This window comes from Lissotriton vulgaris, chromosome 4_1 (assembly GCF_964263255.1).
Source record: "Lissotriton vulgaris chromosome 4_1, aLisVul1.2, whole genome shotgun sequence".
NCBI lineage: Eukaryota > Metazoa > Chordata > Amphibia > Caudata > Salamandridae > Lissotriton > Lissotriton vulgaris.
In genome coordinates, this window is record NC_141691.1 from 412,412,473 (window position 1) to 412,425,179 (window position 12,707).

Genomic DNA, 12,707 nt, shown 5'->3' on the forward strand with positions numbered 1-12,707 from the left:
ACATCACCAACTAAATTACTTCCTTATTCGGCCTGGTGCAGTGACGTAATGGAAAATTATGGGTGGGGAGGGGGGCCTGCAGATGGTGAAGATATCTCAGATATGCATTGGCTTTGGGCTGAATGGGGAGGGGGGGAAGCGGGGGCTTGCAGGTCTGGTGGTCCCACAGGGGCCGGCGTTACCCCCTGGTCTGTTGAGCATTCATGTCTAACGACCTTATACAGATAGGAGACTCACGGTTTTTTAAGCCAAAAATGGCTTAATTTTAGCTGCCTGCCACCTGAAATTGCCTCTGCTTCAAAAGAAATCAAATGGGGAAAATCTATTCCACAATATTTTCAAAATCCCTCACATTTCTGTTGTAAAATGTTGGGATGTATGGGTAAGGGGGCTTGGATACTGAGAGTTTTTAAAGGCCTGAGAGCTGAAGGAAATTCTTTAGGCCCTTTTAGTCACATAGTGCTGGAGAAACCTGCTTCTTGTACTGTGGGGCCAAGGTGTGAAGGCAATACCTTAAAGAATACCAGAGTACACCTTTACTGGGTGGACAACATCACCTTTGGTGGACTGTCCGCTTAGTCATCTCGCCATTGTCTATCCATGGATCATCTGTCAGTAAACTGAAACTTCCGCTCAATTAACCTAAAACCAATTTATACCCAAAGGAAAGCAAGTTTTGGTGTCAATTATTTTCAGTTCACCAGTAACCACACAGCCGTTTTAATGCATTTCACTAGGTGGTACAGCAAAGCTTCTGAAATCTGTAAAATCACATATCGTGCTTCTTTTTAACATTTTGAACATAGTTCTCCTCCTCATAGAAGCAGTGATTAATCGGTGCTTGGGTTTCACAAGCCATAAATCTTAAGCACATCCTTGCGCTCTGCAGCATCCCAGCCAGGAGGGGATCCCGCCGCCATGGTGGCGAACGCATTGAGTTAAAGTGTGTATGTCTTGCAGGTGCGGCGTGTCCTTACATTGAGGTTGGGTTTTGACCGCAGTTTCAGCAGCTCTCTGATCTCGGGGTTTGGCGGCCTGCTCTGCAGCTCCTCAGCTAGTTGTGGGGAAGAATGGATTTCCACAAAGAACATTAGCGCAAGCTTTGCTTCAACCAGTGCGTCGTGAGACAACGAGTATCTATCTTGTTCATGGCGTATAACTTTCCAGTGTGTTCAAACTAAAGCCAGCATGAAGGAAAACAGACTATCAATCACAGGGGCTTCTATTCGGGTCCATAGTGGAGAAGACTCAAGCCAGACCTTTTGGCTGCGTTTAGCTCGAGTAATCAGGCCTGGCAGCGGCGCAGACAGATCGCATTCGGATTTACAGCCAGGGAGGGTGCGTTCAAATAAGTAATGGCGGTGGCCACCGCACATCTTCGGAGGTTGGCGATAACAGTTTTCGGTTACCTCAACAGCTGGCTGTTGAAGGCGGGCTCCTTGAGTATCTGAGTTACTATATCGGAGGCAGGTGAATGGTTGCAACAATAAGCTAGAAGAACCAGTATAAGAGTTAACACAAGAAATATAGAAGTATGTTTTCTACATAATTATGGATTCATTACATTTGACACAGAATCCACCATCTGCTGGATAATTTGAAGATATTAATGTAGGGGGGGTAATATTTTGCACATACAATTGTAACTACGACACAACATGAGAGTACCTTCACACAAAAAAGACACCAACAGATTGTTATTGTCCCTTTATTGCCATTGCATTCCAACTATTAAAGCCCTCTCCAAATACCAGCCCCTAAACGCCTCTGCCTACCTTCCCTTGAGCAGACTTCAATCATGAATGCCAAATCTCATCCCGAACTATGGTGTAACAACCAAGTCCCATCACCAAGCAGTGATGACTGAGAACCAGGTGAGAATGCAAGATGTAAATACTCACATCCTTCGTTGTGACACAGGCCAACGAAACAGGCCCAAAAGCGGACTAAGATCGCAGGAACTGAGGAGGAGAGTAAGCAGCCAAGGGGGGAGCTGTGAAGGTCTTTCTGCGTGCAGTGGCGACCTCCACTAACTGGCGGCACACTGTAAGAGAAATGCAATGGGAAAGACCCTAAGTACAAGTGGGGAATCAGAGGTCAGGGCAGCGAGAGTGGAGCAGGAGATGACGCGGTCATGAACAAGAACGGGCGGCTCCCCAGTGACAAATCGCGCCAAGAGAAGGTGATCCCTACCTGAGCCAAGTGAAACCATATCTGCCTAGGGCAACTTACCAGGACCATTCCCATTCACGCGAGTCACTGAATTCTTCCGAGTGCCACTCTGAGTGCAGACTAATCAGACAGACTGGGTTGTCAAAATCCGAACTGTAGATCCAGTGATCCCACCTCTGAAATCCGAGAGCAAGCACGATCACCTCATGAAATGAAGCCCAAAACAAGTGTAAGCCCTAATAAACGAACCCCAAAACGAGCCTAGTCTCAACTACCACTAACATAGTTGAAAACAAGCACAAACACGCGCGCCTCGCACTGTTGGGGGGAGGGGGAGCCCGAGTCACTCGCGGGAGCGATAATTGCTGCCAGATGGTGCCGCGCGCTCACGCAAGTGAAACTTCTGACGTGCACGCGTTGCCATTGAAGGCAATGGAATCCGTGCACGTGCTTGGCTGAAAAGCCAAAGCGACGGGAAATTGTATTTTTGCCTTGCAGCACATGCGCGCTGCGAAGGAAAGACCTAAAAAGGGCGCTTTCTGAACCAAGGTGACCAAAGAGTGAGCAACCCAATATACCCTTGAGGGTTTGGGCAAGAGCACGCTTTGTCTGCTCAACTAATAGACAAACTGTTAATAGGCAGATAAGCGTATAAAATTGTTATAGAGAGGTTTCTTTTGATTGTTATTCTTGAAATATCCTTCCTATAACATTGTTATTTATTCTGTACCCTTGGTTTAAGGACTTTTTGTTTCTCGGGACCGACAGGCTGACTAGAGCCCGAGTCGCCTAGAGGTTTTTTGGTAGTCTTTGTTGCCGAGCCAGAAGGAGGGGCGTTGAAAGTTTGTAATCTGTGTGCACCTGGACCCGGAGGTGGAACCGAAGCCTGGTCCGGTATGGGAGTGTGAACAGGGTCGACGTTTGTACTCGCAACCTGTTGACCAGCTGGAAGGGGATCGTCATCGTCTGCTTGCTCTTCATCTCCGGAAGCCAAATCCTCTGCTCCGGAAAGGACGACTTCTTCCTGCTGTTTTTCTTTGGACACTAGATCCACTGGAGTCTCTTCGACAATGATGTCTGGTGCCGATGAAGAGGATTGTGCCATGACTCTTTGTGCTTGAAGGTCCCCAATAGTTTTCTTGGACCTGAACGAAGCACAGGCCTGGCAATCTCGGCTCTCGTGCTCTGGGGACAAGCACAGATTGCACAACTCATGTAAAATCAGTGTGGGGAAATTTGTGTCCACACGGAGGGCACTTCTTGAAGGGTGTTCTTTCCATGAGCCATGCCATTCCATGCCGTTGGGCCCAATGGCGCAGTTGGGCCCAACGATCGCCGGAATCAAGAAGTTCAGGCTTTTTCAACTCGAGTATGAAGGAAATCTCGATCGAAAAAGACACAGACGATGGAAATCAAGGACTGGGCGTCGAAAGGAGATCAGTAACGGGACCGAGTGACAAACACATCTGAGCCCGATGGCGGAAAAAAACTATCTGAAGATGGAGTTGATGCCCATGTGCACTATGCTCCTGAGGAGGAGTCATCTACAATACAAAGACTCTTCCAGGACAACAACAAAATGTAATCATCCAGGCCCACCACCAGATGGCGATCTATGTACTAGTGTGCGATCTGCAGCCCATATGCCTCAAACATATCGCTCTTCCACAATCTACAAATGCACCATTTAAAATAGACTTTAGGTATGTACTACTGAGGATAAAGCAGCAGACACATCCTAAGGGCTTACATTTACTATTCCACCTGTAAGTCTTAAATATGTTCTCTCTCTAGACTCTCAATGTCATAGTGCTACCTTATCTGTCAGCTTCTACTTCTGTCAAAAGCATGTTCTTCCCATAAAATGATACAGCATCATCCTTTGTCATTTTGCTTACTTTAACTTTTTCCTTTGCCCTCATACGAACGTCCACAATTGTTTTCTCTAAACTCTATGGCTTCTTACCAGTTTCCTAGATCTTATGCCTGAACAACAATATCTGTAAAGGCCCGTCTTATGATGTTATCTTACATTGCACCTGTTACTATACAAAATACAAAACAATTGATTTGAACAAAGGATATCTGAAGAGCAATTTTAACTTACTCTGTTCAAACGTTCATACGCATGACAAAACTTGCAGCTACAACTTAATAAATGCATTGTCAGAATATGAATGTGAAATTGCCTCACCTCTCTTCTGCTCAAAGATAAAGAAGGTAGAAAGTCATTCTCCATCCTGTCCATCATACGCACAATATCTTCAAACACCTTCCTATACCGCCGCTCATCCACAACCTTTACCTATAATAGTGTGGTTTATATGTGTTAAGTAGTTTTCTGAAACAATGTATTGCAAAAACAGCATTGCCACAATAGTAGATAATATCCATTCTAAAATACCTTACAAAATATGCTAATGAACCTAACACATTTAAAGAAGGAATTTGAAAATGTTTTTTTTTTTTTTTTAAAGAGATTGGTCAAAAAAGTGATACTGGAAAGCACAGATTCTTTGAATGTTCAATGTAAATTTTGCGCTGTGTAAAATATGAAAGGAGGCCATTGGAAAAACATTATCAAGCCTTCAGATACAACCAACCTGTATTAGACATGAATTAACCAACTAGAAATCAACAAAGAGGTGTGGCGCAGCGCCCATGGTGCCTGACTCCGAACCACAGGGTTCTAGGTTTGATCCTCGGCTCTGGCGGCAGGTTAGCCCAGCACCATGTGACTCTGGGCAATAGCTTGCTTAATCTTCCCGACGGCCCCCAGCGCCGGGACACCTCCGTCGGAGGTAGCTGTGTGCGCTTTGCAAATGCTGGCTTTTTTTTTTTTTTAACTTTACCAATTCCAGACTTCAACCTCAAATTAACAATATCTTAGTAGACTGCTTTACTTTTCCGATTTTTGTTTAATCACAGGTGATACACAATGTATTCGACCTAAATTTGAAAATGCAGAATGGTAATACAGAAAACATCAAGTTTGCTGGTGACAAGGACTGGTAAAAGAAGCATATTACCCCTATGTTGAACAGTGCACTAACAGGTTTATGGTCGCTTGTTTTAAGTTCCATGTGACTCCTATACTTCAACTGTTTGACATCACTTCCTCGCCACAATATGCGATCACACCAGGCTGGCACTCGGCACTTCCCACTGCAAAAAAAAAAAAGAAAGACTTTACACTGAGACACTTAAAATAAAATGATTTATTTATTTATTTATTTAGAGAGTTTTATATAGCCCGAACGTGACCCTTGGGTATCAGAGCGCTTCTCAGACAACTATACATTCTGTCGATATGTGATTCACATAACATAACATTAACATATAATATCATAGTGAGGTAGATCAGTGTCGAGTGGCTTAATTCACATAACATATCATTACAATACTATGAGTGGTAGAGAAGTGTCGAGTTAAATATTTCCCATTGTCATGAGGTAGGTTAGGTGTTCGTCGAGGTATAGAAAAGGAAAAACCTAGAATACATAGTGCTGTTCTGTTGTAATGTACTTACATAACGTAGACATTGCCTCATAATATATTTAGTGAGGTAGAAGTGTCGAGGCTTAATTCACCTAACATAACATTACAACTTAATATATTGAGTGAGGTAGATAAGTGTAGAGCTATATAATAAATCTTTCCCGCTGGGATGTGGAGGTATAGACTGAAGAAATATCCTAGCATATATATACTACGATTTGCCTGTTAACCAACATATGCACGCCATCCCATCAGCCTGAAGTATGTAGTAAGTGTGCACACCAGCTAGATTCTCCAATCAAATTTCACCAGGAAAATAATGATGGAATGCTCATGAAGAAAACGGTTCAGACAGAATGGAAGATTGGGAAAATGGAGTATACCAAGTTTGATTCCACAGAAAATACAATTGAAGCGAGGAAAATGGCAAATGTGTGAACATGAAGTCATGGGAAAAAAATTAAAGAAAGTAATGGGTTATACCAGGGGCAAAATTACTGCACAGAATTTCCAGCTTTTACACAAAAGTGTTGTTGAAAACAACCATTTACTTGCTATTAAATGATAGAGTTTAAATGGATGTAATCTATCAGAAACAGTACGTAGATAACAAAGGCCGAGCTCTGTAGATAACACGTGGTAGCCCATCAAAAAAAAGCAGCGTACAGAGCAGATACATTTATTCTGCCATACTTTCCAAAATGTTATATTTAAGACAATGATAATTTGTGCAGGCACAAAAAAAAAAAACTGTCGGTGATATGACATTTGCATTCAGCATTATTATTGATAATATGCAGAGGGTATTCCAAAATTCCCTCCAAGGATGATGTAAAAATTAATATATGCTTCATCATGCCAGTGAATGTATAAACGTCCACATCATTGACCAGGCACCATATTATGCCATTTATATTAGAGGTTTCCTTCATATATTTGTTTTACCTTGCACAGTACACGTTCTTTCACCTAAATGCACAACACTCACAAGCGTTACGATCAACATATTTATATGTGAATGCATTCTAAAGTAAAAACAAAGTAGAGCAATACACAACACATATCACTAACTGGGCACCAGAGAAAGTGACCCTGGTACCAAACCAATATAGACAGGGGACAGAAAATAAGCTACATCAATTGTCAACCGAAGACGGCGGGATCACTCTGACATCTCAATGGGATGCACCCCCACCGCGCCTAAACCTACCGATGGACTGAGTCAGAAAGCTAGAGCCCCAAGTAAGATATTTGAGCAAATCTATTGCACTAGGCACCTCAGACTAGTTAGCAACCATCACACATTTTTTGCTGATCTTCATGTAGTAGTCTGCATTTATGTGGGAACTCGCATCTCGTATGTATAACTCCAACAACACTTTTGTTAGTCAAGGCTTTGTTTGTTAACTGGCCTATAAAATTTAAAAATGTACAGAATATATTTTTTTGACTGATTTTCAGAATCCTGAAGTGGATCGTGTGCTGCTTTGAAAGATAAAATCTCAGAAGTTTAAGGTTTATTTTGTTTATACTTTCTTGCTAAAAACAGTGGACAAAAGAATGCTTTTGGCCCTTCAGCTTCACATGTACAGTACGCATGGCAAGAGTTAACTTATGTGAGAAGCTGGCCTGATATATGATGCTCACTAGTTCTAGTGATCACCTTGTATCAGTCCAAACAACCCTTATGGTGATTGGTTGTAAGTCAACCTTATAGACCAGCTATCCTAATGGTAGCATGGACAAAGCAGTCTTAGGCTAAACTCTTTTGGCATGTGAAGCCAGCTGTTTTACCACATATAACCCCTTGAATACCAAGTGAAAGGACACCACACAGGTTGTTATGAAAATAAACTAGATATTTATTAATAACAAACACCTCTGAACTCTTTATGAGATCAGAGGGCTAAGCACATGACAAGACTCTTAGGAAAAATACGTTTAAGTTGCACAAATTACAATGATGCCCTAGGGGCACGTCAAACCATATACTAAGTAAGTGGGTTGAGACAGTCAATAGAAGGAATTGAGCTGTCCAGAGGCTGTAGGATCGCAGGGACTACACTACCCTGACTTAGGTAAGTAATAGGAGGCCCACGGAACGCGTGTGTAGAGTGTGAACTCACACGCAAGATTTATTTTATTTATTTATTTATTTGCGGGTTTATAACGCGCTAGGATCACCTCCCAAAGGAGTATCTCCGCGCCTTTGGCAACCTTCCTGCACGTAAAAGAGGGTAAATACCATATCTATTAGTTTTGAAATAATGCGAGGCGCCACCCCCCTTAAGGGCGTGGCGCCGTTAGTGGCAGCCAAAGGGCCGACCATCAAGGAGTCGCTTCTGGGGCATCCGACCCGGAAGCGAAAGAAAGGGGGGACCAAAGGAAGTGCGTCATAGTAACGCCCCGGAAGCAGCCATAGGGCGCGAGGCTTAAAAGCCCGCGACCATCTTAGAGACCCCCTCTTTGTCTGCTGACCGCCCAGGAGTCGGACGTAGCTGGAAGAATTCACCATAGAACCGTGGCCTGGATCGTGGTTTGGCGAAGGTCAATCCGACTCAGGGGTATGGTTAGCAGGCCTTGCAGTGTGTGCGTGTTGCTAGTAGGATTAAGCAGGTGATAGTGCGTGCGAGTGGTTTGCTTGTAGTGCAAGCGTGTGCAAGGAATTTTTTGCGATAGAGCATCAATTTCTCTAGGGCATAGTGGTAATAACAGAGCGCGCAGGAGCAGAGAGTTCTCGCCATCGAAGCTAATTTTTAGCATAAGGGATTGGAGGATACTCCGAATGTAGCTGGTAAGCGGTACTAATGCCTATTTTTCTTTAAGTGCAGAATGCCGTCGAAAAGGGTACAGAAGGGCAAGGAGCCCCCAGCCAAGAGAGATGATTACCTTGCTCTTACGGAGCTTCTGGAGTTCACAAAAGAGAGAGGCGTAGAGTGGGCGCTAAAGACTATGCGAGAAGGAGCTAGAGCCGATGCGAACCCACAGGAAGAAAGTGGGAGAGGCAAGAGAACGCGGCGTATGCCGGAAAAGCTTAAAGAGGCGGCGAAGGACAAACGGCCCAAGATGGTCGAGCCCCAACCAGCATCACCAGGTGAGGAGGAGATGCTAGAGACAATTGACTTGAGCACGGTTACAGATAAAGACAAGGTCGCCCTTGAGGGACAGAATGTTGCTGCTAAGACAGCACAAGTAGGGGGGGTCCTCGTCGCTAATGCGGAGGCGCCCTGTTCACAGATTGCTTTACCGCCGGTAATAGAGCAACCAGGTAGCGGAGTATCGCAGGTCTGGGTACAATCAGGAGGAGTGGCGCAATTACCGGGGATGCAGTTATATGGTTCTCATGGCCAGGCAATCGGTAATGGTCCGGTGAATACGATGATCCCGGCAAGTGGGGGGCCTGGAATGTTGAGCGCCTACCCGAGTTTAGGGGGTCCACCACAGGCCCCAATAGCTAACACCGCAGTTGATTTGTCTATGTTGCCTAATACCCAGAGTCAAGGGGGGGCTGGGGTGCAGGCGGCAGGTCATCCAATGTTAGCATACAGCCCGTTAATGTTCGGTTCGCCCTCAATGGCATTGTCGCCATCTACGGGGATCACCTGGCACGTACCCGCGGATATAAAAGAGAAGATACTGAGGGGTGAATACGTGGATGTGTTCGACCTCATCAATGCAGGGGTGGCCTCGGGGAAAGCCAGGGGTGGGAAAGAAGGTGAATACAATCAGAAAAAGGCGTGGGTGGATTGGTCCATGAAGAATTGGATCACGGGATTTGCCATTTATGCTGCAGTCATGCTGGAAAAATACCCCGGACTGGGCCCTCAAATGATGAGTTATATATCCTTGATACATGGGGCGGCAGCTGAGTTCCCAGGGCAGGGATGGTTGAAATACGATAATAAGTTCAGGCAAATGAAGGCGGTCCACCCAGGGCTAGCATGGGATCAACGAGAAATCAATCTATGGCACACAGTTTTTTATTCTTCCCCGTCAACGTCTAAGACTAGTCCCCCTGCCCAGAGTCAGTCCTTTCGGAGCGACAGAGGGGTCGGTGATAAGAAACAGGCCTGCTGGCAGTTTAACAAAAATGAGTAACAGGGAGATGTCGTGTAGGTATAAGCACTGCTGTTCGTACTGTGGGGGCACGTCTCACCCAGAAGTCAGATGTTTCAAGAAAACAGGAAACACTAATGAACAGACCGTCCATACCACTACAAAAGGGAAGCCACCTAAAACAGCTGACAAGGCTCCCAACTCCCATTAAAAGTCATGTATTGACACACCTCCTTAGTAAGTATGATAAACTAGAGGAGGCTCAGTTCCTGCTCAATGGCTTTACACTTGGTTTCCGCATCCCGTCTACAGCTTCCCCTACTAAGGTCCCGCCTCGCAATCAAAGTTCAGTGCTCCAGAATATGGAGGCAGCGCAAAACAAGATCGTGAAAGAAGTTGCTTTGGGGCGAGTCCCGGGTCCTTTTAAAAATCTACCTAATCCTGATCTGGTCTGGTCTGCTCACCTCTGGGTTTAGTTCCTAAAAAAGAAGGGGGTAAATTCCGGCTTATTCATAATCTATCAAGCCCACCAGGGTCATCGGTCAATGATAAGCTGGATCCTGAACTGTGCACGGTGCGCTATACAACCTTCGACTCAGCAATTGAAAAACTACAGGCCATGGGCGAAGGAGCCTTGATGGCCAAGGCCGATATTGAATCAGCGTTTAGGCTACTCCCAGTCCACCCAGAGGACACCAGGCTCTTGGGTTTCACCTTTAATGACAATTATTTCATAGATCTGTGCATGCTCATGGGATGCTCTATTTCTTGTGCAGTTTGAGACTTTTGCCAGGTTCCTTGAATGGGCGGTAGATCAATTCCTGACCACAGACCGATCACACGCTGTGGTGCATTACTTAGACGACTTTCTCTTCATGGGCCCTAAGCGTTCTCTGTCATGCGGGAAGGCCCTGCTGGGCTTCCAGCATCTGGCTGCAGCGCTGGGGGTGCCTTTGGCACTGGAAAAAACAGAAGGTCCCACTACATGTCTGACATTTTTGGGCATTGAAATCGATACCGGAGCAGGCATGTGCAGGTTGCCAAGAACAAAGGTAGATGCCTTCAAGGCCGCAATTGATAGCTGCTTAGAAGCAAAGAAGGTTACTTTGCATCAGTTGCAGGTCCTGTTGGGTCAGTTGAACTTTGCTTTGAGAGTCATACCGATTGGGCAGGGCTTTCTCCAGGGGTATAGCGAGGGCTATGTCTGGGCTTCGGGCAAAGCACCACAGAGTCAGGCTCTCAGCTGACGTGAGGAGGGACTTGTTGATTTGGAAGTGTTTCTTGCAGGAATTCAATGGCACGGTGTTGTGGCGGGCAGCCAGCACCGCAAATACCGACTTCGAGCTGTTCACTGATGCAGCAGGGAGTATTGGTTTTGGAGCAATTTTGGGGCCTAAGTGGTGCATGCAGGATTGGCCGGAAGAATGGGTACAACAAGGTTCGACCCGTAACGTCACTTTCCTAGAACTGTTCCCTATAGTAGTGGCGTTGAATTTATGGGGAGATATGCTTGCAAACAGACACATTGTTTTCTGGTCTGACAGCATGTCGGTGGTCATGGTGATCAATAACCAGAGAGCAACCTGCACATGGGTGCTCCGTCTTCTAAAGGAGCTAATATTGCAATGTTTACGTTACAATGTACATCTCACTGCGAGGCATGTCCCTGGGGGTGAGAATCAGGCGGCTGATGCGTTATCTCGTTTTAAGTTGACAGAGTTCCGTGCGCATTGGCCGCAAGCAGAGAAGACAATGACAACTTTCCCAGCGGAGCTATGGAAGCTTGGTGCCCCACAGCCTCCGAGTTGATAGCGGCATCCTTGGCCCCCAAGACTAAGTGTATGTATCAGAAGTCTTGGGAATGTTATAAGATATACTTAAGGGGTGCGGGCCTTGTAGATGCTTTCATACCTCAGAGTGTGTTAGGATTTATAGTACAGCAGAAGCAGTCAGGGAAATCAGTGGCCTTTATGAAAAGACAACTATCAGCATTGGCATTTTATGCAGGGTTAAAAGGTGTCATAGACCCAACGAAAGACCAGAGGGTGAGAAGAGCCGTTAAGGGGTGGGAACGTTTAACGCCAGGGGCAAAGGACTCCAGGAGGCCCATAGATGTAGGGAAGTTGGTAAAGATCTTAGAGACGTTACCGCTAGTTTGTTTTTCCCCGTACGAGACTCAACTATTTAGAGTGGCATACGTATTAGCCTTTTGTGGAGCGTTACGGATCTCAGAGTTACTCCCGGCCTCTAAGACAGATAGGGAGGGGGGGTTTAAGGCTCGCGAACATTATAGAGTCTGCAGGTGTCCTGAGACTCAGGGTTCGGAAGTCGAAGACGGATCCTTTAGGGAAAGGGACCTGGCTACAACTCGGAAGAGTGGAGGGAGAGTCTTACTGCCCAGTTAGGCTGATGAGACAGTACATGCAAGCTAGGCCTCGAATGGTTGACGATAGGGTGTTGGTTCACGAGAATGGTTTGCCCCTCACCGGGTTCCAGTTCACAAGGGTAGTAAAAATGACCGTAGAAAAGATCGGTGTTGACCCATCTGATTTCACTTCCCATTCGTTTCGGATCGGTGCAGCGACCACAGCCGCTGGACTGGGGCTTCATGAACATACGATTAAGAGATTAGGACGCTGGAAGTCGTCATGCTATGAACGTTATGTACGCCCGCAATTAGTCTAGAAGTCTTTTACTACTTTTCCCCCCTGCTTATGTCAAAGATCGTGCTTACTGTTCTTTTAATGTTACCCTAGGTACACCCCCTCTGAGACCTCAAATATGTTGGTGCGGCCACTCCTTCGTTCGCAGGGCGGGTGTGCTCTTCAAGGAGACACTCGTGAAATGGGAGCACATGACACAAGGATGGGATCATCACTGGGTGGGGATAGGCGGACAGCGCTTAGCTGACGTCCGGAAGGACTTGAGGGCGGCCTTGGCCAGAGGCATGCCTTACCCCGATGTACTCGTGTTACACTGCG

The 12,707-nt window shown here is 45.7% G+C and overlaps 1 protein-coding gene across 2 annotated transcripts in view; it reads right to left on the reverse strand.

Annotated features, from left to right (window-relative positions):
* The window catches only part of OCRL (OCRL inositol polyphosphate-5-phosphatase), a 611,352-nt gene that overhangs the window by 244,957 nt on the left and 353,688 nt on the right, over nucleotides 1-12,707 (reverse strand). For both annotated transcript variants that reach the window (XM_086918813.1, XM_086918814.1), the window contains exons 15-16: nucleotides 5,202-5,337; nucleotides 4,367-4,477 (exon numbers count right to left, since the gene is read on the reverse strand). In XM_086918813.1, coding sequence (XP_086774939.1) covers nucleotides 4,367-4,477; nucleotides 5,202-5,337 — 247 coding nt within the window. The remainder of the gene's footprint in view (nucleotides 1-4,366; nucleotides 4,478-5,201; nucleotides 5,338-12,707) is intronic.